This window comes from Lycium barbarum, chromosome 10 (assembly GCF_019175385.1).
Source record: "Lycium barbarum isolate Lr01 chromosome 10, ASM1917538v2, whole genome shotgun sequence".
Taxonomy (NCBI): Eukaryota; Viridiplantae; Streptophyta; class Magnoliopsida; order Solanales; family Solanaceae; genus Lycium; species Lycium barbarum.
Genome location: NC_083346.1, coordinates 6,385,144 through 6,409,714, shown reverse-complemented (window position 1 = coordinate 6,409,714; position 24,571 = coordinate 6,385,144). Strand labels below are relative to the sequence as shown.

The 24,571-nt window shown below is 35.7% G+C and overlaps 3 protein-coding genes and 2 non-coding genes across 6 annotated transcripts; 1 reads left to right on the top strand and 4 right to left on the bottom strand.

Annotated features, from left to right (window-relative positions):
• Positions 1-2,330: 2,330 nt before the first annotated feature.
• TRNAE-CUC (transfer RNA glutamic acid (anticodon CUC)) lies at positions 2,331-2,403 on the bottom strand. Its single transcript has one exon. It is a non-coding gene; the product is annotated as a tRNA-Glu (tRNA).
• A 2,123-nt stretch (positions 2,404-4,526) lies between these two features.
• On the top strand, positions 4,527-8,220 carry LOC132614143 (pentatricopeptide repeat-containing protein At4g39952, mitochondrial). The gene has a single exon (XM_060328518.1). The coding sequence runs from the start codon at positions 4,837-4,839 to the stop codon at positions 7,111-7,113; it is 2,277 nt and encodes a 758-aa protein (XP_060184501.1). The 5' UTR covers positions 4,527-4,836; the 3' UTR covers positions 7,114-8,220.
• A 205-nt stretch (positions 8,221-8,425) lies between these two features.
• LOC132614144 (protein TIC 20-II, chloroplastic) lies at positions 8,426-10,065 on the bottom strand. Its single transcript, XM_060328519.1, has 2 exons — positions 9,662-10,065; positions 8,426-8,786 (listed from the first exon to the last, which is right to left on the bottom strand). The coding sequence occupies exons 1-2, from the start codon at positions 10,005-10,007 to the stop codon at positions 8,518-8,520; spliced, it is 615 nt and encodes a 204-aa protein (XP_060184502.1). The 5' UTR covers positions 10,008-10,065; the 3' UTR covers positions 8,426-8,517.
• A 113-nt stretch (positions 10,066-10,178) lies between these two features.
• Positions 10,179-10,251, bottom strand: TRNAE-CUC (transfer RNA glutamic acid (anticodon CUC)). The gene has a single exon. It is a non-coding gene; the product is annotated as a tRNA-Glu (tRNA).
• Positions 10,252-11,259: 1,008 nt separating this feature from the next.
• Positions 11,260-22,942, bottom strand: LOC132613676 (membrane-associated 30 kDa protein, chloroplastic). 2 transcript variants are annotated; one of them, XM_060327810.1, is made up of 11 exons: positions 22,637-22,942; positions 17,844-17,968; positions 17,629-17,739; positions 17,430-17,494; positions 17,280-17,361; positions 15,910-15,984; positions 15,358-15,428; positions 15,071-15,153; positions 14,019-14,083; positions 12,458-12,532; positions 11,260-11,683 (listed from the first exon to the last, which is right to left on the bottom strand). In XM_060327810.1, the coding sequence occupies exons 1-11, from the start codon at positions 22,758-22,760 to the stop codon at positions 11,576-11,578; spliced, it is 984 nt and encodes a 327-aa protein (XP_060183793.1). In that variant the 5' UTR covers positions 22,761-22,942; the 3' UTR covers positions 11,260-11,575. The 2 variants fall into 2 exon arrangements, with proteins under 2 accessions (XP_060183793.1, XP_060183794.1); XM_060327811.1 differs by lacking the exon at positions 22,637-22,942 and adding an exon at positions 21,714-21,732.
• Between the last annotated feature and the right edge of the window lie 1,629 nt (positions 22,943-24,571).

The following is a 24,571-nucleotide window of genomic DNA, read 5'->3' as shown; positions in this document are numbered from 1 at the left end:
TACTTACAACATTTGTTAGAATATATTTTTATGAGATAAATCTTTTTACATTATTAGTATATATAAATTAATTTGGAAAAGGAAAAAGGGACAGGCATGCAGTCATGCAGACCGACCAATAATTCGAGGAAATAGGGTCTCTTTCCCTCTTACAATTTGTATAGAAGAAAATGGCTTTTTCAAATCCCTTATTTTTTTTTCCAGATCTCTTATATGTAAAAAATGAAGATTTCTTTTAAAATGGTTATAAAACTAAAAAAAGTTTGTAAAGGGCTAAGAATCGAATTCTCCCCTATAATTCTAGTACAGTGAGTAGTAAACTGTTTTGCTGTGGTCCATTCGTTCTTTTGATGTGGTATGATTTAGCTAGCGTTTGGACATAGAATCCTAAAAAAAAATTGAAAAACTTAATTTGGGTGAAGTTTTTTAAGTTTTGAAAATGTGTTTGGTCATAGTTTTTCAAAACATATTTCACTTTTTGTTTTGGAAAACATGAAACATTACTTATATCCATAAGTTCTAAAAACTATCAAGAATACCCAACCATACAAAACGTATTTGCTAATCCCAACTTATGTAGAACATAATATTTTAAAAATAATTGCTAATAACACACTAGCTACTACAATTCAAATTATAACATAGATCCATCTGTGCAAGAAAAAAAAAAAAGGTAGTAACCAGAGACAGACCCAAAATTTTGACGCATAGGGGGCACTAATGACCAAATGCCTTAATATTGACATGTCAATTGTTATTGTCAAAGTTTGGCGTGCAACTCTTTGAAAGCTTAATAATTATAATAAGGTATTAGTAAAATAGTATGAAGTATAAACTTCAACATTGGAAGAAGGAGAATGTGTTTAGAATGGGGAAAAGATTTGATTTGGGGTTTTTTTTTTTTTTTTTTTTTGTGTGTGTGTGTGTGTTGTGTGGGGGGTGGGGGTGTTAAGGGAGGACTAAAGAATATATATATATATATAAAAGTATGTGGGCTTATTAATTTATTTGTAGAGAATCTACAAAATAAATTCAACAAAAAAATAGAAACTAAACTGCTATAGCCAGACTCGAATCCAGGTTTCATGCAAGGACATAAGGGGCCGGACAACCAATTGCACCAAAGTAGTGGATATATCTTAGGGGTCCTTTTAATATACATACGGTTTTTACAGTGTATACACCATATATATACAATGTTTTTCTGAGGCTAGAGGTGGCACATGACCCCCTTCCTAATAGGGTGGATCCGCCTCTGGTAGTAACTAGCTAAACTTTAATATAATCTTCTTCTACTATTTGGGTACAACTTAGCTAGTTCAATTTATAGAAGAGATTACTTTAATTGCGGAAATATGGTAGAAACAACGTTAATGGTGGAACATGTTAGATAGAATTAGTTGAGTCATAAATAGCTGAGACTTTTTTTATAAAATACAAAAGTTTGGGGTAGCTTTTGAAAGTTTTGAAAAGGTCAAAACATAGATCTTAGCTCAAAAACAGGTTTTAGCCAAAATTTGGGATTTGAAAATTTGTTTTCAAAATATGTCAAAATTCTATGGCCAAAGAAATATTTGAAAACAAATCTTCAAAATATGTTTCCAAAATCTATTAGTTCACTTAATTCTGTGTGTTGGACGGATAAAATGGTTATGACTTATGAGTATGTTTATCTAGTGTAGTTATTAGCAGCGAATCAAACCTTGAAAGAACATCCTTAACAATATTATCACTTTAGAATCTTTAAGCACATGCTTACACCCTGGATGTTCTAAAATCATCAATTAATTAAACTACATTTTCATATTGCTTTTGCGTTGTCCATTCCTATCATATGTTCGGCAAACAAAGAAGCCGAATTGGTTCACTATAGTGGCAGATGGAGAATTTTCATCAAGGTGTTCAACATCTATTATAATAAATACATAAAAAATGAACCTTATGTATACACAGTGTGGCGAAGGGGTTCGGATGAACCACCTTATTCCCAACCTTCCGCCCTCGGCCCTCTAGCTCCACCTCGGATTCACCATTGGCGGGTTTAAGAATTTGACTTGTGATAGTGATGAGTTATAATTAGCCAAAGGCCCAAGGGAATGTTTGAACGAATCATGTTATATGAAAATTTCTAATCTAAAAGGCAACGTAAGTTGTTGTTTGAAGGGACAAAACTTTTAACAGCTTGGAGTTAAGTTGCTTGGCGGGGTGGGGTGTGGGGTTTGGGGGAGTTGGAGGGCTTAAAAAAAAAAAAAAAAAAAAAGAGGGAATTTAACAGTTTGGAGTTTAGTTGCTTGGGGACTTGGGAGGCTTCAAAAAAAAGAAAAAACAAATTCCGTTGCCGGGACTTGAACCCGGGTCTCTCGGGTGAGAGCCGAGTATCCTGACCAACTAGACTACAACGGATTGTTATTTAACCAGCACTAACTTAAGTTTCAAAGCAGCTCTTTGAGGATTGGTCGTATCTCCCCACCTCCCACCTCTGACCCACCCTACACATTCGATTAAGATTGTCACTGCGAAGCTATAGTTAAAGTGCACGAGGTCTTACCGTGTATATGTTAGCACTTTGCATCTTCACGGAGAATTCAGTTTCATCATATAGGAGACAACAAGGCAATCGTTACCCCACTCGTGCAGGGCGATACTTATTCGACAAGGAACTTCACTACCCTGAGACAATTAGAGTTATCGTTTCCGTTTACCAAGGTTTCCATTCGAAGTATACTTCTGCTTCCAACCTTCTAACACCGGATAGGTGTCAAACTCTATAATAAATTTATTGATACAACCTAATTTTATGACTTTGATATTACAAAGATTAAATTTAGTGAGCATTAGTAGAATTAATCGGCCAATTAACAAGATCAAAAAGATTTCCGCATAAACAAGATCAAAATCCTCCTTCAATCCCACGCCTTCATAATCACAACTGGCCATACCAACAACGTTTATACACCAACAAAACTTATCTCTCTTTACGCCTCTAACAAACACCTCATCTCTTCCAGAAAAGCAATTGATTTCATCAGTTTTAAAATTTGACTTTCCGAGAATTTTTGGGCATATAACGCATAATTTAGTAACTTTAATGTTACATAAACTAATTTTATGGTAAAGTATTATAAATAGTTAGCTTAACAACTTTAATGTTGCAAAATATAATTTTGTTGCTTAATATTACATAGATTAAATTTAGTGATCATTGGTCCAAGTACTAATGAGAAAATTTCATAAATAGCTATGGTTTAGAGTGTAATTACCAAACCTAGCTGTATTTGTTGTATCAAGCAGGAGAATTGTATCAGGCCGGTATTGTTGTATCAACGAAAATTGTATGAGGCAAGTATTAGACGGGTATCAGCTATATCAGGCGGGTATCAGTGGTATCAGCACATAATGTTGTAGCTGAAATGACGCGAAAAAGTTTGTATTAACGCATATTATATCAGCTACATGTATTTGCTACAAAACTCAAAATGTAGCTACGTTTCGTAGCTTTTTGAAACTATAATTACGTTTTGTAAATACAGTCTAAATTTTCGTCACGTAGCGTAATTTTTTCAATATTAAAAGAACAAATAGCGAGAAAAGGACCAAAATCATCCATAATGTTTGGGTTTGGATCAAAATCATGCATATTCTTTCACATGGTGCACTAATAGTACATTATGTTTGCATAAGTGGTGCACTTTTAGTCACAATCCCAAATAAATTTAACGGAAAAGAACAAAAATGCCCCTGAACTTTTAGAAAAGGTATAAAAATACCCTTTATTCATCTATTTTGCTAAAACTACCCCTCAATTTAACTTTTTGGCTCATTTATTCCCCTTGACTAACGGACAACACTAATTTTTTTTTTTTAAATAAATTGCACATGACATTTTATTACTGAAAAATTGATTTATTCTTTTAAAAAGAAATCTGAAAAATCGTTATTTGTAGAATAAGGAAAAATAATTTTTCAACATCCATTTCTTTAAAAAAACAAATGTAGTAAGCCTTTTATATATATATATATATATATATATATATATATATATATATATATATATATATATAAACAGAATTGGATTTTCATTAAAACATGTGGAATTTTTTTAAGTTTGGAAAAAAAAATTTAACGGGTGGAAACCCCATTTCTTTTTTAGAAAATTCAATTTTTAAATCTGAAAAACTGATTGTTTTTTTAAGTAAAATGTGCAAAACTAATACTCCATAATTTTCTTCTAGATTTAAAAAAAGATAGTTTTCTGGTTTTTTTTTTAAACACAGTTTTTCCATAAAAAATTTAATTTTTTCAGATTTTTATAAAAATCCAATTTTTCACATTTTGAAAAGAAAAAAAATTAGTGTTGTCCTTTAGTCAAGGTTTTACTCGTTAAAAAAAAGTTTTCCAAATTTAAAAAAATTCCAAGGTTTCAGATTTCTTTTTAAAAGAATAAATCAATTTTTCAGTAATAAAATGTCATGTGCAATTTAATTTAAAAAAAATAAAAAATTAGTGTTGTCCGTTAGTCAAGGGGAATAAATGAGCCAAAAAGTTGAATTGAGGGGTAGTTTTAGCAAAATAGATGAATAAAGGGTATTTTTATACCTTTTCTAAAAGTTCAGGGGCATTTTTGTTCTTTTCCGTTAAATTTATTTGGGATTGTGACTAAAAGTGCACCACTTATGCAAACATAATGTACTATTAGTGCACCATGTGAAAGAATATGTATGATTTTGATCCAAACCCAAACATTATGGATGATTTTGATCCTTTTCTCAACAAATAGCATACTAACTTAAAATCTTTTCCTCTTTTTGCTTCAATTGTTTCAGTATACACTTCCCCATGTTCACAACTAAACTGAATTATCTTCACCATCAAATCAGTACATTTCTCTCCAACAATGGAACCTCAATAACCCTCAAAACCCTTCTTCAATCCCATGCCTTCATAATCACAACTGGCCATACTAACAATGTTTACATAGCAGCAAAACTTATATCTCTTTACTCTAACAAACACCTCATTTCTTCAAGAAAAGTGTTTGATTTCATCACTTTTAAAGACCCTTTTCTTTGGAATTCAATTATCAAAGCTTATTTTTCCAATGGGTATTACACAGAATCACTTGAGTGTTACTCAAATATGAGGGTTTGTAATTATTTGCCTAATCAGTTTACTATACCAATGGTTGTTTCTGCTATTGCTGAACTTGGGTTGATTGAAAATGGAAAAAAGATTCATGGGTTAGTCTCAAAATTGAATCTTTTTCATGATAATACTGCTGTTGGATCATCTTTAGTTTATATGTATTCGAAATTCGGGTTTTTGGGGTATGCTTCTGATGTGTTTGATGAAATGCCTCAAAGAGATGTGGTTTCTTGGACTGCAATTATTAAAGGGTATGTAGAGAATGGGGAGAGTGGAAAAGGGTTGGAGTATCTTTGTTTGATGTGTAAGAATGGTGAAGTTAGGCCGAATTTTCGGACGTTGGAGGGTGGATTTCAAGCTTGTGGAAATTTGGGTGCATTGGTTGAAGGTAAGTGTTTACATGGGCTAGCAATGAAATATGGTTTTGGCTGTTATCAAGTAGTTCAGTCTTCTGTTTTGTCAATGTACTCGAAATGTGGTTCGGTTGAAGAAACGTATCGTTCGTTTTGTGAGATTGATGAGAAGGATTTGTTTTCTTGGACGCTGATGATTTCTGTTTTTGCAAAATATGACTGTATAGGCGAATGTGTTGATATGTTCTTGAAAATGCAGGATAGTGGGATATCCCCAGATGGGATGGTAATTAGTTGTGTGCTTTCTGGTCTAGGCAATGCCATGAGGATTTTTGAAGCTAAGGCTTTCCATGGATTCATCTTGAGAAGAAAATATGACGTTGATGACATGGTCTGTAACGCGTTATTGGCCATGTATTGTAAGCTTAGACTCTGGAATTTAGCGGAAAAGATATTTGATGGAGGAAATGGACAAAACACAGAGGCTTGGAACATGATGGTGGTTGGCTATTTCAAGGCAGGATTAGAAGCCAAGTGCATTAATTTATTTAGAGAAATGAAACACTTAGGGATCGAATCTAATATCAATTGCTTGATATCAGCAATTTCTGCTTTCTCTCGGTTGGAAGAATTCCATTTAGGTCAATCTCTGCATTGTCATGTTATAAAAAATGTCATGCTTGGAAATGTTTCTGTTGCCAATTCTCTAATAGATATGTATGGTAAAAGTAAGGATCTGATTTCATCCCGGAGAGTCTTTTGTATGATGACCGATAAGGATGTTGTTACGTGGAACACAATGATGACTTCGTATATTAGTTGTGGAAAAATTACAGAGGCCTTTAGCCTTTTTGATGAAATGAGAGCAGAAAATTACAAGCCTAATGTTGCAACATTGGTGATTTTGCTATCTGCTTCTTCTCAAGTATCTTCCCTGGAGAAAGGAGAGAAAGTTCATGAATACATCAAGGAAGTTGGGTTCGGAAAGAATACTTTGCTTGCTACTGCTTTGACTGATATGTACGCGAAATGTGGACAGCTAAAAAAGTCCAGAGAAATATTTGATTCAATGGAAAAGAAAGATATTGTTTCTTGGAACGTACTGATCTCAGGCTATGCTATGTATGGAGAAGCAAATTATGCTTTAGAAATGTTCAAAAAGATGGAACAGACGGAAATTAAGCCAAATGAACTGACTTTTCTTGCTGTGCTCTCGGCTTGTGCTCATGCAGGGTTGGTTGAACAAGGAAAGTCCATATTTAGAAGAATGAAAGATTATTCCTTGATGCCCACATTGAAGCACTATTCTTGCATGGCTGATCTGCTAGGTCGTTCTGGTAATCTGGATGATGCTGAAACTTTGGTTTTGTCCATGCCAATTGCTCCAGATGCAGCTATCTGGGGTTCTTTACTAAGCTCTTGTAAAATTCACAGTCAGGTTGAGAAGGGTATAAGAATTGCAAAACATGCTATTGAATCTGACCCGGAAAATGATGGATACTATATAGCAATCTCAGACCTATATAGTTCTGTAGGAATGTGGGAAGACGTAGAAATGGTGAGGGCAATAATGAAGGAGCGGAAAGTGAGGAAAGAAGTTGGTTGGAGTACAGTATAATTTGTGCAGGAACTGGTTGTAGAAATGAGATATGTCTTTTATGTACTGGGAAACAATGGCCAAAATCAGTGGTAGCTTTAACATTTCAGGTGATTTCCAGGTTACGAGCTATTTCAGTGGGCTGATCGAGAAGGATACATTTATAATCATGCCTCTTCTTTTTTGGCTGATTATAGTAATCTGATTTTGTTTCTATATGATGAACAAAATTGCAGTTTTCTTAGCCTTTGAAGTTCAGCCCTTCAACAATATATCTTGTGTACGAGAAAGGAAGAAACTTTTTATGGTCTCCATATTCAATTTGATACATTGGACATCAGCAAATGAAAATATGGTTGCAAAGTTGAGGAATGTCTATGGTTGATAGGCATGAGGCATAACTGCAGTCCTGGATGCAGGCTCAGAGTTTGGAGCTTTAAGGGCATGACTGGAATTTCGGTGCTTGGATATAGATTAGAAGGTACAGAAAAGTTTGGCTAGTCAATTCTCTCCATGGATTATGAAAATGTGAATCTCTTGAGGGCACAGCCTTGAGGTAGCCAAGAAAGGTCGATAACATTGAGAAATTATCTACTAGATTTCATGTGATCTCAACTTTGTGCATGACCTGAATATAATGTGATGGCCTTGCTGGTGTGTAAGACTCATCATGAACGCCATACAAGGCCAAGCGCGTGGTCTCTAGACAGAGCTTGCACACGACAAGGTGGTGTGGGGAGACGAAGAACACTAGGCCACCTTTCCTCCTTTCCATCAGCGCAAGCCTAGGTAACCATAGTCACCTAATATTTATGCTGGTGAGATGTAACTGGTACTGATGGAATTATCGGTTGATGAAATAGTCGAGGCGTCTGACGAGTTATTGGATGAAATAGTCGAGACATGTGCAAATTAGTTAGTCCAAACATCATGGTGCAGGGTGAGAGACCACACCAATGAAGTAGCCTCACTCAATGAGTCTTGAGACAAGTGACTTGCAATAAAGTTATGAAAATCGTGTACTTCCAATTGGTTTTGTCTTGACGGATCGATGATGATGATGACATATCCCTGTAACACTTACCAACTTTCTAAATTACCAAACACTATTTGATTTTTGAGACTTTATTTTTTTTTTACCCTCTTATAGGCAAGTGACTTTATGGTACTCTTCAAATTACAGTCTTAAGACCAAAAATCGTTAAGTCCTAAAAAATGTAACATTTCATGAGACCTTAAAATCTTCAAAATATAATGAAACTAACTGAACACTGTATCACTTGGGTAAACATGAAAACGACCACATAACAGTTGACATGAAAAATACAACACATGGAAAAAATTCCTTCCTTTCATTTCCAAGTTCTAGGTACCCAAAAGAAATCAGAGAACAACATATCAAACACCTTACATCAAAAAGAAAAGCTACATTTGCCTATTAGCAGCTTCAGTTACAAAAGGCAAGTAAGGAGTTTTCCCTAGAATACAAGAAACAAGCCCATAAATAAAACATCCCACAACAAACACAAAAATCCCATTATGCATCCAAACCGTAAACTTCAACCCAATACCACTTTGACCCGGAGAAAAAATCCTTTGAATCAACATTGGAAGCACCAACAACACATCAAGCACCACTGCCTGCAACGCATTGAACCGGGCATACTTGTTCAAACTCTCATTTCTCACAATACCTAAGTAAAGAGCAAAGAAAACTAGATAAGTATAAAAGAAAAGGACAAAAAGAAAAAAAGAAAGCAATGAATAAAAGATCCAAGAAATTTAACATTGAAAAGCTCTATATAATGCATAGGAGACCATTTAAGACCTAAATTTTAGGATTATAGCAGAGCTCAATTAAGGCAAAAACTTGAAGAATTCTAATTGATAAATAAAGAAGGAATTATAGTTCAAATAAAATAAAGAAAAGATTTATACAAATTTACATTATATTTATACGAAAATTCCAGAGGTATATTTTTATAACAACAACAACAACAAAAAACACCTAGTGTAATTCCACAAGTGGGATTCTGGGAGGGTAGTGCGTCCGTAGACCTTACCCCTAACTTGCCAAGGTAGAGAGACTGTTTTCCCACATACCCGCGACTCATAGCAAGACAAAAAATAGGCAGTAGCAACAAACAAAAATAAGTAGACAGATAATAAGATACCCGAGACTAAAGAAACAACATATAGTAATAGAAATCCAAAAATAAGAAAATACAAGAACAATGCCAAAATTAAATTCCGGGAACATAAAAGGAAATGCGCATTAACTAATAATTTGAGGAAAATAATAAATGACAATAGTCCTAAGGGCCGATACACCCTCGGCTCAAGTAAAGCAGATACACAGCAATTAATGAGAACAGATGGCAGATACACAGCAATTAATGAGAACAGATGCAGTAACAACAACAGGATAGTAAAAAAAAAACAAAGTAGTAATAGAAAATTAAAAATTATTTGAGTAAAATAGTAAATGACAATGTTAACTGCTGTAGAGTCCGAAGGGCAAAAAAGTTCGAACAACATTTTTAAGGTTGTTGGTGCTTTTACTACTTACCTAAGTAAAGAGCAAAGAAAGTGACAAAACTAGCGTAAGGGATAGAGCGGTAAAGGGATAAAAGTGGAAGAATGGGCTGAAATGGGAGAGCTAAAGAAGGGTATTGAGAGAAAAGGAAACGGCCGTATTGGATGCCGTTGAAAAAGGGAAGGAAGTAAGCAACGGCTGAGATTAACCGGTCTGTAGCAGGGATTGGGTTGTATGCGGCGGAGATGGAAACGGGTCGGGTTTGGATTCGGGTTCGGGTTTGGAGGGGGTTCGGGTTAATGGGTTTGAGGGGGTGGGGTAATAGGCGAGGGGTGAAAGGGGTTTTGGGAGTGAAATGGAGGAGAGGAATGGAGGCCATTTTTTGGTGGAAATGAGAGGTTTTTTGGGAGGTGTTGGTGTTTATTTTGGATGGATTTTCTTGATGTACAACTTATAATGCATAATGGTACGTCATATAATGCAGTTTAGAGAAGGGAAAAAAAGAAAGAAAAAGTTCTACTGGTTCTTAAAGTAGGAAAAAAAAGGGAAATTCCGTTGCCGGGACTTGAACCCGGGTCTCTCGGGTGAGAGCCGAGTATCCTGACCAACTAGACTACAACGGATTGTTATTTAACTATAAATAATAGGTAATCTTGATGTGGTTTTCAGGATTGGTCGATAGCTATGTGTTGCCCCTCCCACCTATCCTGTGCATGCGATTATGGTTGTTGCTATGAAGCTTTAGTGAAGGTATACAGGGTCTTACCGTCTAGTAGTTGGTACTCTGTATCTTCAGGAAGAATTCAATTTCACCAGGTACATAAAGGAGATAGCGGAGCAATTTACGATATTCGTGCATGTCGCTACTTATGCCACAAGGAATTTCGCTATTTTAGGACAATTAGAGTTATTATTGCCGTTTACCAGGGATTCCATTCAAAGCTAATATTTCTCTTTCAGACATTCTAGCATCGGGCAGGTGTCAAACTCTATGTGTTGTGTTACCACTGGCAGCATAGAGTTAGATGCTTATTCACCATCCTGTCACATTGCTATACGCGAGCCTTCTACCCCCATGCAACATTGCTCACTCAGGCTTCCGCTTAATGTGGAAAGTCCCCCGCTATTACGTCCCATATGAGTCTGAGTTGTGTCTCAATCCTAGCATGACTGATCATCCTCTCGAACTAGCTATTGATGATCGCCTAAGTAAGTTATTGCCTCACCAACTACTAATCACACGTGAGCCTCTCTCGGTTGAACTATAGTAGCTATACATTTTCTTAGACTATGAATTATGAATAGATCTTATGCTTACGGTAAGAATGTTCGTACGCTGTATCATAGGTCTATTTGTTACTCCAATGTACAAACAAAGTCAAATGACAAGTCAAGGTTACGCCCATTGAGCTCTTCGCAAAGTATATAGTTCGCATCCAAACATCTAATTGGGAAACAGGACAATAACCAATTAGTATGATATCAGAAAAATTCATATAACCCACTTTTATACTAACTCTACTTTTTGCTTCTCCTCTCTTGCCTCAAAATTATCCTAACAAACCAGCTGAGTTTGAAGCACTGTTGTGGAGAAATTTTCAAGTGTGAAAACAGTTTTCACAAGATGAGAATTTGTTAGATAAAATGCAAAACCAGCATTATGGAATTTCCAAATCTACAATGTAACTCGAAGGACTATTCTCATGAAACATTTGGGTGACAATATACAAAACTGAAGGTCAAGGCTAGCTTACACTATATTGCCATAATGTAGGTCAATAAATTGAAAGACGATATATCAACATATCTCAATATACTTTCGATTTTTACTTCCTATATTCGCTTGCCTGTAACGATGAGGCAACTTTTCTGGAAAGCATGGCCACATTCTGAGTATCAAAAGCCTAAAGGAAGACAATTTGTAGTGTGAAAGATCAACTATGATCTCTAGAAATCATTTGCCCGTCTCCTTAAGTCATTCAATTCTTTTTCAATCTCTGAATCTTGAAATTGCAAACTGGAAACTGGTGTTCTCCCTGGTGGAAGATCTCCTTTCTGCTTAGTCAGTAAAAATAAAACATTAAACCAAATACCTCAGCTCTAGTCTGGAGGTTTAGAAGGAAATGCTACATCAACAATAAAACAGATTATGTTTCTTTTTATAATCGAGAAAATCTACGAGAGCCAATTGGCGCACATAATGGGCCTTCCTTCTATCATTCTTCGCTTAAACAGCAAGCTCTTGTCTGTGGCAGGATTCAAACTCCTGATGTGCGTCTAACACACACATCAAGTGCTACGCCCTTACCACTAGACCAAAGCCCTAGAAGGCACAATGAAACAAATTATGTCGTCCTCAATTAACTCCCCACCCCCAAATCACCAACATATGCACACTAGTTTTCTGCTTTTCTAGATAAAAGGAGATTTTCCAAAGCAAGGAAGCAACAAGTAACAGGAAACTACCTATAATCACCACAAGTAACTTAAAAGTATCATGGTAGGCTTCCTTTCTTGATTAATCGTTGGAGGGCACCTTCATGTTCTTATGAACATCTGCTTTTACAGATACACAATTTCATGGTTACAGAATAAACTTAGCCAGAGGTGTGTATAATGAAGAGAAGCAACTCATACTTCGTCTTCATCTATTTACTATGCAGTTTGATTTATTAAAATTTGATGTCACCTGATACCAATATCAGGGAGAAAAGGGAATATACCTAGCACAGAGCAACACATGTAAATTTCCATTTCCCATGTAACAGCTCTACCCATAAGTAGTATAAAAGTGCCCATATCTTAGCACCTAGATTGAGTAGAAAATACCTTTGAGCTTCCAGTTAATTCCTTTTTTAAGCTGGCAAGATCATCATCAACAGAAGAGGTCTCCAGTAATGCAAACTGTAAGAAGCAGAATAATCAATTAGGATAAAAAATATAATCCCCTAAGAAGCAGTAAATTCTCCCACCAGGGCTTTGCATAATGGAAACTAAAACTTCGTTTGCAGCAGATGCATGTCGCACTTTTGTGCCATTTTGTGCTCACGAGAAATGAGTATTCAAAAAAAAAAAAAAACATATTTTTCACCAATTACATATGTTATAAAAGGTGAAAATGGAAAGTGAGTCTATTTACAATGGATCACTTTCAATTTTGGCAATAATAAGGAAAAGCACAACAAGAAGTTAGCCACATCTCCAAATAAGAATGATTAAGAAGTGAAGATCAAGAAAGTCAAAACAACAACAACATACCCAGTGTAATCCCACAAAGTGGGGTTGGGGAGGGTAGAGTGTATGCAGACCTTACCTCTACCTTGGCAGATAAAGAGGTTGTTTTCAATAGACCCTCGGCTCAAGTAACACAGAAGTAATATCATAATAGCAAGAAAACTAAAGTAGAAAGGACAAGAAGTAGCAATAGAAAACTAAGAATAAGAGATGTGCGACTGCTAAAATAAAAATACAAGAAAATGACGGAAATAATATTGTTCCAGCAAGAAAGGGAGGTACTACTAATCCTACTACTAGCCTTCTACCCTAATCCTCGACCTCCACACCTTCCTATCTAGGGTCATGTACTTGATAAGCTGAAGACTAGTCATATCCTGCCTGATCACCTTTCCCCAATACTTCTTCGGCCTTCCTCTACCTCTCTTCCAACCCTCCATCGCCAGCCTCTCACGCTTCTTCACCGGCACATCTGTGCCTCTCCTCTGGACATGTCCGAACCATCTCAGTCTCGCCTCCCGCATCTTTTCTGCCACGGAGTCCACCCCTACCTTGTCCCGAATCTCTTCATTTCTGACCATATCTCTCCTAGTCAGTCCACACATCCATCTCAACATCCTCATTTTTGCAATTTTCATCTTCTGAACATGAGAGTTCTTGATTGGCCAACACTCCACCCCATACAACATCATCGGTCTCACCACTACTCTGTTGAACTTCCCTTTAAGTCTTGGTGGCACCTTCTTAAACAAGACACCAGATGCGAGCCTCCATCTCAACCACCCTGCTCCAATACGATATGTGACATCCTCGTCAATCTCCCCATTACCTTGAATTATAGCCCCCAAATACTTGAAACTCTCTCTCTTCAAGACGACTTGTGAGTCGAGCCTCACTTCCACATCAGTGTCACTCGTCACCGCACTAAACCTGCACTCCACGTACTCTATTTTTGTCCTACTCAACCTTAACCTTTTCGACTCCAGGAACTGTCTCCAAACCTCCACATTGGCGTTCATCCCGCGTCGCGTCTCATCGATCAATCGAAAGCCACAAAAAAAAATTAAGAGGAAAATAATAGGTAATGGATAGTAAATTGTGAAAGAGAGAGAGCACATGACCTTAAAAAGGTAATGCAATAGAAAAAACTAATTACCTTTCCTTCAAGCTCATCACTGGTTAACTGGTTAAGAGCATCCGCTTGAGACTCCATAGTCAAAACTACGGAAAATCAAGAAAAAGTAAGACAGTCATTTAATCACCCACAAATACTTTAGCACGTGACTAGGAGGAGTGACTCCATAGTTTCATCTGAATTATATCCAGGATAACAAATTCTTATTTCCAACACTCGGTCGTAGAAGATTTCAACATGCAACAATCACGCAGTAAGTGCAAATATCGCCTTGTTACCCCAAATAAGGGTGTCTCTCTGTGTGTGTGTTGGTGGTGGTGGTGGGGGCAATCAAGTGCTATTTAGGTTAAATATAAAATTTACTTCGCAGAAGAATAAATTGTTGTGTAAGATTGAGCAGCTTAACTCAGCGTGTAATTATGTATATCGGAGATGAAAATCCACAATAGAGGACATCTCGAGTGCATCTGCAAAGGACCTATAATAGACAAAATGCACTAATTTTGCTGCAGACTTATTCAGTAACTAGACACGTGTCTAAATAGTTGTGCAAAAATATGTAGGCTTTACGACAAGAACACTACATACCAACGTCCTTTGGCAAACTTCAAATTATTTATTTTCAAAATAAGGTATCGATCTTGATTAGCATGTGTTTTTATCCCCAAAATTGCAAAATGATCTCTGACATGAGTACCTTATCATATTTCCTCCTTTTATCCTTAACATTAATCCTGCTAGTGTTTTGTCTTTCTTTTATGAGCAATGACAGCTGAGCTCAGGATTCGCAAAGCCTGTATTCAGTGAATAACTTCTAAGAGAAAACATACTTAGGGACCATCTTTCGATTGATATACAAATAATTACTCATAGAAGCTAAGGAGCAGAGTAAAGGTCATTTTTAAGAGGCTTCTATGATCAGCACTGTCTTATTGTTTGTATCGGCGGGCAAAAAATCAACCTCTACAGCTATTACTACAAGACAAAAAATATTTAAAGTAGAAGCAAAGTAAGCATCTGAAATTGGAAGCAAAAGAGGAATGGGAAAGAGAGGGTGGAGTATGTGTCAGAACCTTTTTCTTCCATTCTTTCAAAGGCTGAGAGGGCACTGCTTGTATTTACATTTCCCAACATCTCGCTTACTTTGGTTGCCGTCCTAAATGATAAACCTCATAGTCACTTTCTTGAAAAGAAATAAATAAAGCGTGACAATTTTATGAGCCACATATTTTTTATGATGTGATAATTTTATTGATAAGTTGGGGGAAATGCCCCTTACAAGAGGTATAACCAAAAGTGTGAGCCCTGGATATTTATAATTCAGGATAAACATGAAATGATGAAAAGGCATGGAACTGACTTTGCTGACTGAGCACGTGCTTTCAGAGTATCCTTCTTTGATTTTGCTTCCTGTATCTTGCTCTCCAGAAGCTGTCAAATGAGAGATGATAACAGTCAAAGACAAAAGTTCCAATTCATTTTAACATAATGTGCAAGACCGAGATTTTGGTAAAATTTGTTGCTTGATGTAACTTAGGATAAATATCCCCAAAAAATGCGCAGATTAAAGAACAAACTTCTTAAAAAAAATTATGGCCAAGAAATCCATCTGGGGCCAACCCTTAGAACCAATCACAGCTCTCAAAACTCGGGGACAATGGGCTCGCCCCTCTATCCTTCTCACTTAAATATTAGGCTTAGTTCGCATGGCCTCAACCTTTGCCACTTGAACTAAGCCCTGGGGCTATAAGAACAAACTTTTTTATCAAGTGAAAAACATGTATATGTACGCGTAAATCATACGAATGAGCAATCAAAGCATCATATCTTCCTTAGCTTTTTGTTAAAGAAGCTACTAAACCAGAATAATAAGCATCCCTGATTAAAAAAAAAAAAAAGGTTAGGAACACACCCGTGTATTGCTGACCAGATTATCAACTACAGTCTTCTGCTGTTCAAGTTGAGTCTTCAAGGCATTTGCATTATCCTGCATAATTCAAACATGAGTGAACACAAAGTCGAGACATAATTGTCATGATGTTCATTTCACTTCATTATCCTCTTAAGCAGACACGCTGTAAAGCAATCAAGAAATGATAGCATGTGGCATTATTTGTGCATCCTTGGTACAGAGATCTTCAAGTTCAAAATCTGAACGAGCTTTTTCAATCCACCCCACCCTTTTTCCCTTATTCAAATGTTTCTTTCTTTTCTTGGGAAACAGGAAACCTGATGCTAAAACATACTAGTCTTTTACTAAGTCATCCAATTTGACATCTCAAGCTCAAAGAAGTAATCTACTGAGATATAGAGGAGAAAAGGACACCATAAGACTCTTTAATTTGTGGAGCTAAACAATCTTGCATGTTACATATGATTAAGAAGTTGCGGATCCCAATAATAATAAAATTTTATCAATCACTATCCAAATTCACCTGAAGTCAGTCAATACCTACACTTGAAAACAATGTAATGAACCAACATAAATCAAGGATTCAAGAATCCTTATTTCTATTAAGACATGAAACTTGGCTGTATAATATATAACACTGGGTGAAAATAATAGCCTTACGAAATAATAATACAAAAAACTAGACATACAAGTGTGGCATACAGTTTTGAGGTTACCATACAAATACAACATCATTGTTGCTTTTCCATTACGAAAACTTCAAGGACTTTCTTTTTCTATTTATGATGGTGTCTGAGCCAACTTGCACACACCTCAACTATTCCAATGAGTAACGGCTATCGCCCACCAGCACAACTACCGGGTAAATTTTTTTATTTTTTTTTTATTTTTTTGGGAAAATCAGTTACCGGGTAACTTTGCCCACCAAGACTTAAGCAGATGTAAATAAATCACTTAGTGTACTGTCTTTACTGAGGTTTGAACCTTGGTCTCCAAGGTTTTCACCACCTCATTGACCACTAGGTCACATCCTTGGGTGTTGACGGACTTTAAGGGATAATAACAAAGTTTGAAAAGTAATTCAAGTCCTTCATTACCAGCAAATACATAAGTCATGTCACTCAAGAACGTAACTCATCAAACCGAATCTAACTCCTAGGTCAACTCTGCTCTATTCTTATATGATATCGAGGACATCTAAATATTAAAATGAACACAAAAAAATGAAAAATCAAATGAGGGCAATATAAAATTCCCAGTAACCGGAATGATAAGATAACTTCCAATTCCACGAGAACACCGTTTTAATTAAACACTATATAGTAACCAACTGAACTCTTGAAAACTTTCCCACAAAAAATTTGCCTTACAGCATAAGATTTTCTTCTTTTGAGAGCTTCACGAGCAAGGTCTTCCTCCCCCTTTCCAAGAGCAAGCTGGGCTCTACGATACCTAGGATTGAAGCAAAATTAAACCACAGCTAATACAAACAGGACGAGCTAGATTTCCCTAGCACTTACCAATCTTCAGAAGCTTGTTGTGCAGTTTTATACTTGTTTTCCAACTGCTTCTGTGAAGCCAAGACCTTCAGAGAAAGGCAAAGCATCAAACTTTTTTTCACCTCCTTAACTATGATATCTCAATCATATTAGGCGCTACGTAGGTTGAACCAATATCTTCTATCTCTGAAACCATATATAGGAAAAGATCTGAGACTACCTGTGCTGTAGCTTGTCGCAGCTTTATCAAATCATTATTCATTTCCAGCACAGTTTGTTCCAAGATCTTCTCTGGGTCTTCGAAGGTGCTTATAATTGCATTTGCATATGACTACATAACACATAAAAGAGAATAACATCTGAGTTGAGAACAAGTCTTAGGAGACAAAACGTAGAACTAGCCTAATGAATGAGAAATATCATGGACCAAATAACCTTGACAACTCTAGCAAACCGATCAAATAGATTCATACGAGCTCCAAGGGCACCCCCACCATGACTGTTACACCTGGATCTATTAGAACGAGAAAGCTGTAGCCCAGCAAGTTTTAGAGCTCCCACTGCAAGTGAATACAATTTGTCAGCAAATAAATGCTACGGAAGGGGAGGGGTTCCAGCAGACTAATGAAAGAAGATTAAACTGAGGAGGAACCTGCTAGTTTACTAGGAACACCTTAGATCTAGTTTGGCATAAGAAGAACAGTATACGATGGAAAACTTAAATATCTAGTCCTTCCAATTTATGTCTATTGGTCAAATATGTAAGTATAAATGTCCACCCGCTGTATACATAGAGCTTTGATACGGTACCAATTGGGTCAACCTTAAATAATGTTTTTCATCAAACAGTAAAAGGCTGAATAAAGCTTAAACATCAAGAGCAGTAGTTCTCGATTGTAAGACCAAATTTGAAGGTGAATATTGACCAGCACATTAATTACTCCTCAGAACAAACCATGCTAAAACAGTGGAGTAAATGCTAACTATAAAACAATTTGCTTCTATATACCCAAGATAAATGGAGCTACATCTACATACAGGTAAAAGCCAAAGTTTCTTGTATAGAGGCTTAACCTCAGCATTTTTATAGCACAAGTGGAAATATGACATAGAAGGGACTATGCCACTAGCCACTATGGCACCCTCGAAGAATGCCAAAAGCGCATAAATTTCTAAACGGACTTATTAGACTGGCCAGCCATGGTAAGAATGTTGACATCTGCAAAGAATGATAAAAGTGCAAAGACTTTTATAGGACTTAATGAGAATGCATGACAATCATACATCATCAATGGTATATGTGGGTTGACTTAAAACGGAATCTAAAACTCGTGTAGGTTAATTTGGAGCACCTTACTTGCCTAGGCCACAGGCGTTGATCAGTAATGCATGCTGAAGTATTGAGTTTGCCATAACATCTATAATTACGATAAGGGAAATGGGTAAAATATTTGATACAGATGCAAGGATACAACTAACAAGAATGAAAGCAAGGATGTAACTATATAATATTTCATTGTTGTAATGAGTGAATCATGTCTTCTATGTAAAGCTAGTTTAATCTAATCTAAAGTTAAGATGGGGAGTAGAGGGCTGGTCAGTAGGATGAATTGGCATTGACATAGCTCATCCCATAATCCTGTCTTTTAATGAAAACAGTGTATCCAGGATGAGTCATCCTGAGTTTCTTCTTATCCTAATATAAGTGGCTACTTGATCCCAAGTGGAAGAGCAAAAAAGAACCTCAAGAATCAAGATGAGAGTCTCTCAAGATTATAATTTTGGAAGATCAACACGTGCACAAAATGCACGGTAGCCTGGCCCTTCCCCAACCCCGCACTTAGTGTGAGCTTACTGCACCGGGCTATCCTTTAATATCCACAAGATTTTAATCACCAAAACAACAAATACCCTAACTAAACATGTTTTCTTATCAGGAGTTTTACCCTACATTAATCAAACGCAGGACGAGACCCTGATACATTAAAAAATGACTCATCCAGGGATTCATATCCCCTTTTAGTTTTTGATAAAGAATTATTATCCCCTTTTATTCAGTCCATAAACCAAAGAAAAAGAACGTGATTTTTCTTGAGTCTATATTGTCTAGTCCAAGATGTTCCTCCTTCTCAGGCTGTTCAATACTACTTTAGCTGGTATGACTTTAGCAAATGTCTGCATCAATTTAACATGATTAAGTGCAAAGATAACACATACATGCAGGGCAAGATCAATGTATGTCATGTTTATGCAGGTACACCAAAAGAACAGAAGAGTTGGGGAGCGTAACAGCCATCTAGAAGATGTTTTTTAAGAGAAAATTGCGGAGTCGCCCAAATCAATAGTCTAGATGTACGAGAGTTCGAGGTGGAACATCATTTTCTCTTTCCTATACCATTCAGAAAGTTCAACACATTTACGTTGCAAATCTCCTATAGCTATTTTTTCACACCTCAATTAGCCAAGTTCCCTTTCTCCAGACAAATCCTGGAACACCCTGAACACCGACGAGTAGTTGAGAGACTTCCTTCAAGTCCTCAAATCTATCGATGCCTAGACTTGATATTATCATGGTCTTATAACTTCATAAGCACCTAAAGGGCCTATGTCTATATCGACACCATCCTACTGAAAGATGAAAAATACATCCATTCACATTCAAACAAAAACCTTAACATTGATAAATTCCACTGCACTATCCATTTTGGTGAAGTATGAATAACCAACCGCAAAGCAGCAAAATAGAACAAAATAGCAGTGCTTCAACCAGCTTCTAACAGTCTACATCTTATAAGAGAACTGGTTCACAAATTCTAATCAAATCAGACATTACAAAAACAAAAATTAAAGATATAAAATAAACTAAAAGGCTGCATATTTACATTAATGAATTGATAAATTCCATAGTTCACATTAGAAACAAAAAATTGGAAAAGGCACAGTAACCAAAAGTGTTAAAACTGAAAAGGGCCTCCACCCAGTAAAGAATTGAACAGAAAGTTCTAAAATTTCCAAGATTAAATCCCATACTAGCAAATTTTAGCAATAATAAAGCAAATCAAGAAAACCCAATTTCATTAATTACATAGAACAGAATTAAATCATGTCTTTGTATACAGTTGAATGCAAAGTAACTAATTTGAACTGTGGCATTTATCAATTCGCTTAATGTAAAGATGCAGTCTTTTAGCAAATTTTAGCATCAGTAAAGCAAATCAAGAAACCCCAATTTCAGTAATAACATAAAACTGAATAAAAATCATGTCTTTGTGAACAGTTAAATGCAAAGTAAACTAAAACAGAAAGCAATAAAACTACCTCCTTGACCATAAAAGAAACTCTAAAAGGCGGCGCTTTAACAAAAACAACAACCCTATTACAAGATGAAATAGAAGGTGCTGAAGCCATACTTATCCCTGCTATAGGTGTTCTAATTGCCATTTTGGTTTAACAGAACCAACAAAAGGGCACCCAAAATTGCAACTTTTTATATATACAACACTATTACTACATTCCTGCATCGGTTACATTTCTTTTGAGCCGAGGGTCTATCGGAAACAACCTCTCTATCCCACAAAGGTAGAGATAAGGTCTGCGTACATCCTACCCTCCCCAGACCCCACTTGTGGGATTACACTGGGTATGGTGTTGTTGGTGTATATACAACACTAGAAGACTGCATCTTTACATAAGTGAATTGATAAATGCCACAGTTTGAGATTAGAAACTAAAATTGGACACTAACTATAAGTATAAAAACTAAAAGGGCCCTCCAAAAATTTTCAATACTAGCAAATTTTAGCATCAACAAAACAAATCAAGAAACCCCAATTTCAGTAATATCATAAAACTGAATAAAAATCATGTCTTTGTATCAGTGTTATCAAAAGCGAAAAGCGCGAAAAAGCCTCTAAGATCAGCTGGGGCTTTAAGCGCGACGCGGGCTTTAATGAAAAAAAGCACAATGGTGCAAAAATACAAATATATATATATATATGTTTAGTCCAAGATTAATAATAATAAGCATGAATAACAAATATATGGACAAAGAAATTGTAAAAATATTAAGATAAAGTGAAATATCAATCATCTAGTGTCACCTCCTCAAGAGAGGCTCATTGGCAAGGAAAAGTATGTCTTAGAGCCTTGATGACGACACTGAAGCGCACATAAAGCGAGGCGAAGCGCTCAACATGTTTTGAGCCTCGCTTCAGGGCTTAAGCGCGCTTAAAGCGCGCCTTTGATAACACTGCTTTGTATACGGTTAAATGCAACGTAAACTAAAACAGAAAGCACTAAAATTACCTCCTTGACCAAAAAGAAGCTCTAAAAGGCGGCGCTTTAACAAAAACAACAACCCTATTACAAGATGAAATAGAAGGTGCTGAAGCCATACTTATCCCTGTTATAGGTGTTCTAATTGCCATTTTGGTTTGACAGAACCAACAAAAGGGTACCCAAAATTGCAACTTTTTGTATGTACAAAACTAAAAGACTGCATCTTTACATAAGTGAATTGATAAATGCCACAGTCTGAGATTAGCAACCAAAACTGGACACTAACTATAAGTGTAAAAACTAAAAGGAGCCTCCAAACCCAATAAAGGATTGAACATAAAGGTCTGAAATTTTTAATACTAGCAAATTTTAGCATCAACAAAACAAATCAAGAAACCCCAATTTCAGTAATATCATAAAACTGAATAAAAATCATGTCTTTGTATACGGTTAAATGCAATGTAAACTAAAACAGAAAGCACTAAAATTACCTCCTTGACCAAAAAGAAGCTCTAAAAGGCGGCGCTTTAACAAAAACAACAACCCTATTACAAGATGAAATAGAAGGTGCTGAAGCCATACTTATCCCTGTTATAGGTGTTCTTACTGCCATTCTTTTACAGAACCAAACAAAAGGGTATCCAAAATTGCAACTTTTTTTATGTACAAAACTAAAAGACTGTATCTTTACATAAGTGAATTGATAAATGCTACAGTCTGAGATTAGCAACCAAAACTGGACACTAACTATAAGTGTAAAAACTAAAAGGAGCCTCCAAACCCAATAAAGGATTGACCATAAAGGTCTGAAATTTTTAATACTAGCAAATTTTAGCATCAATAAAGCAAATCAAGAAACCCCAATTTCAGTAATAACATAAAACTGAATAAAAATCATGTCTTTGTCCACAGTTCAATGCAAAGTAAAGTAAAGTAAAACAGAACATTACCTCCTTGACCAAAAAAAGAAGCTCTAAAAGGTGGTGCCTTAACAACAACAAACACCCTATTACAAGATGAAATTGAGGGTGCTGAAGCCATACTTATCCCTGTTATGGGTGTTCTTACTGCCATCCTTTTAAGAGCACCCAAAATTGCAACTTTTTGTATGTACAGAACTAAGAAAAACAATTACTTGATAGGGTATTTTCTCTAATCTTATTTTCTTTTGTGTTTTTCCTGATTTGGTTTGCTCTCAGTCACCCTCTTGTTGTTTGTGGCTCCTGGGTTTCTCTTGCGTTTGGATATTTTTCCTTTTCTATTTTCCTTGTTTTTTCATATTTTCTTTTCTTTTCTTTTATCTTTTAGGTTTATTTAATTTAATCTAGGCAAAATATTCAAATTTTATCCTTATTTTATTCTAAACTTGTAACATTTTGTGAGTTTTTAGACAAAATTGTCACTTATGTATTGATGCAGGTTTATTTTGATTTTTCAAATATAACTTTGAGCATCTTTTGTCCCTTAAGTTTGCTAAAGTGCAGCGTCTTTAGTCCAACTAGCATAATGGACTTAAAAACTACAATGGTAACTACCAAAAGCACGGCAAAATTTGATCGACCTTCAGACTAATCGCAAAACCAGTCGACTCGATCGATTTGATCCTAATTCTTTTTTGAACTTTTTTGAATAAACCAATCGAGCTTGGTCAATTTTGCACCCGAAAAATTAAAAAAAAAAAAAAAAAAAAAGAACTCCATCTTCTTTTGGTCAAAACTATGTTCACATTTTTTAAATAAATCGACCTATGAATTGGCCGAGCTTAGCTGTTTTCTTTTTCTTTTTTTTTTTTTTTGGTGCAAAATAACGATTGAGCTCAGTCTGTTTCATTTTTAAAAAGAAAAATGGATCAAACAGACCAAGTTATGCGGTTTTTCGGTCGGTTCAAAAGTCGGTTGATTTTTCTATGTTGGTTTTTGTCGTGTTTTTTGGTCCATTTTGTTAGTTGGACCACAATGCTCCACTTTAGCAAATTTAAGAGACTAAAAGTGCTCAAGATTTTATTTAAAGGACCAAAATAGATCTACTCCCATAGATAAGGGACAATTTTAACTAAAACTCTGCTTGACTTTTGATCTCGTATTACTTTGTTGTTAGGAGGAAGTTCCATTTTTGCCATTTACCACTAACAACTCTAGCTTGAAGGTAATTATAAATCATAGTCTAAAGTTAAAGGGAAATTTGAACATTTTTTGTCAAATTATTTGAATACGTGAAGTCTATTCACTTCATGTTGAAGCTCTATTAATAACATGAGCAAATACGTCATGATTTGTTATATAAATAGATTTAAAAAAAAAATGCAACGGATAACAAAATTGAGTAACTTCAAATACTACGACACATTTAAATATGTTTCCTTTAATCTAAGCACCAAAATGACATTGCCTTTTTCCTATGAGTAGCATGTGTAGATATAATATGAAGTAATTAAAAAAGAAGTTTTTTCCAATAACTTAAATTCTTAGATGAGATGGTTATACACTTCAACAATACAAAGGACATGGGGAGTCATTTGTATTCACTCATAGATCTACCATAGTCACAGCTTAGAATAATATATTGTGTACGAACTTTTCTATTTGCACCATATCCTTTAAAGCATCCACACAAATGAGTAACTTTAATCCGAGATACATGATAGCAAGATTTTATATCAATTGATAGTTCAAGTTTTAAAAATAGAGAAATTTTTGGTGACTGGTGCTTTATTCCCCTTAATGGTATTTGACGCAACTTTAAATTTAGTGAATCAACTAATTTTGGATACGGAATCATAAAACATAAGTAACACTTCCCCAGTGAAAATGGAACCCTTGCTAATTATAGGATAAGTTGACGTGACCATGATTGAACAAAAATGTTAAAATAAATAATCTATTATT

Coding starts and splice junctions, on each gene's coding strand:
- LOC132614144 (XM_060328519.1), bottom strand. CDS start 10,007: ATGGCCTCCATTCCTCTCCTCCATTTCACTCCCAAAACCCCTTTCACC. Junction 8,787..9,661: donor TTTCTTTGCTCTTTACTTAG/GTAAGTAGTAAA, acceptor CTCTTTACTTAG/GTATTGTGAGAAATGAGAGT.
- LOC132614143 (XM_060328518.1), top strand. CDS start 4,837: ATGTTCACAACTAAACTGAATTATCTTCACCATCAAATCAGTACATTT.
- LOC132613676 (XM_060327810.1), bottom strand. CDS start 22,760: ATGGCAGTAAGAACACCCATAACAGGGATAAGTATGGCTTCAGCACCC. Junction 15,985..17,279: donor AAAGAAGAAAATCTTATGCT/GTAAGGCAAATT, acceptor TGAATTATGCAG/GATAATGCAAATGCCTTGAA. Junction 15,154..15,357: donor GCACGTGCTCAGTCAGCAAA/GTCAGTTCCATG, acceptor TTTATCATTTAG/GACGGCAACCAAAGTAAGCG.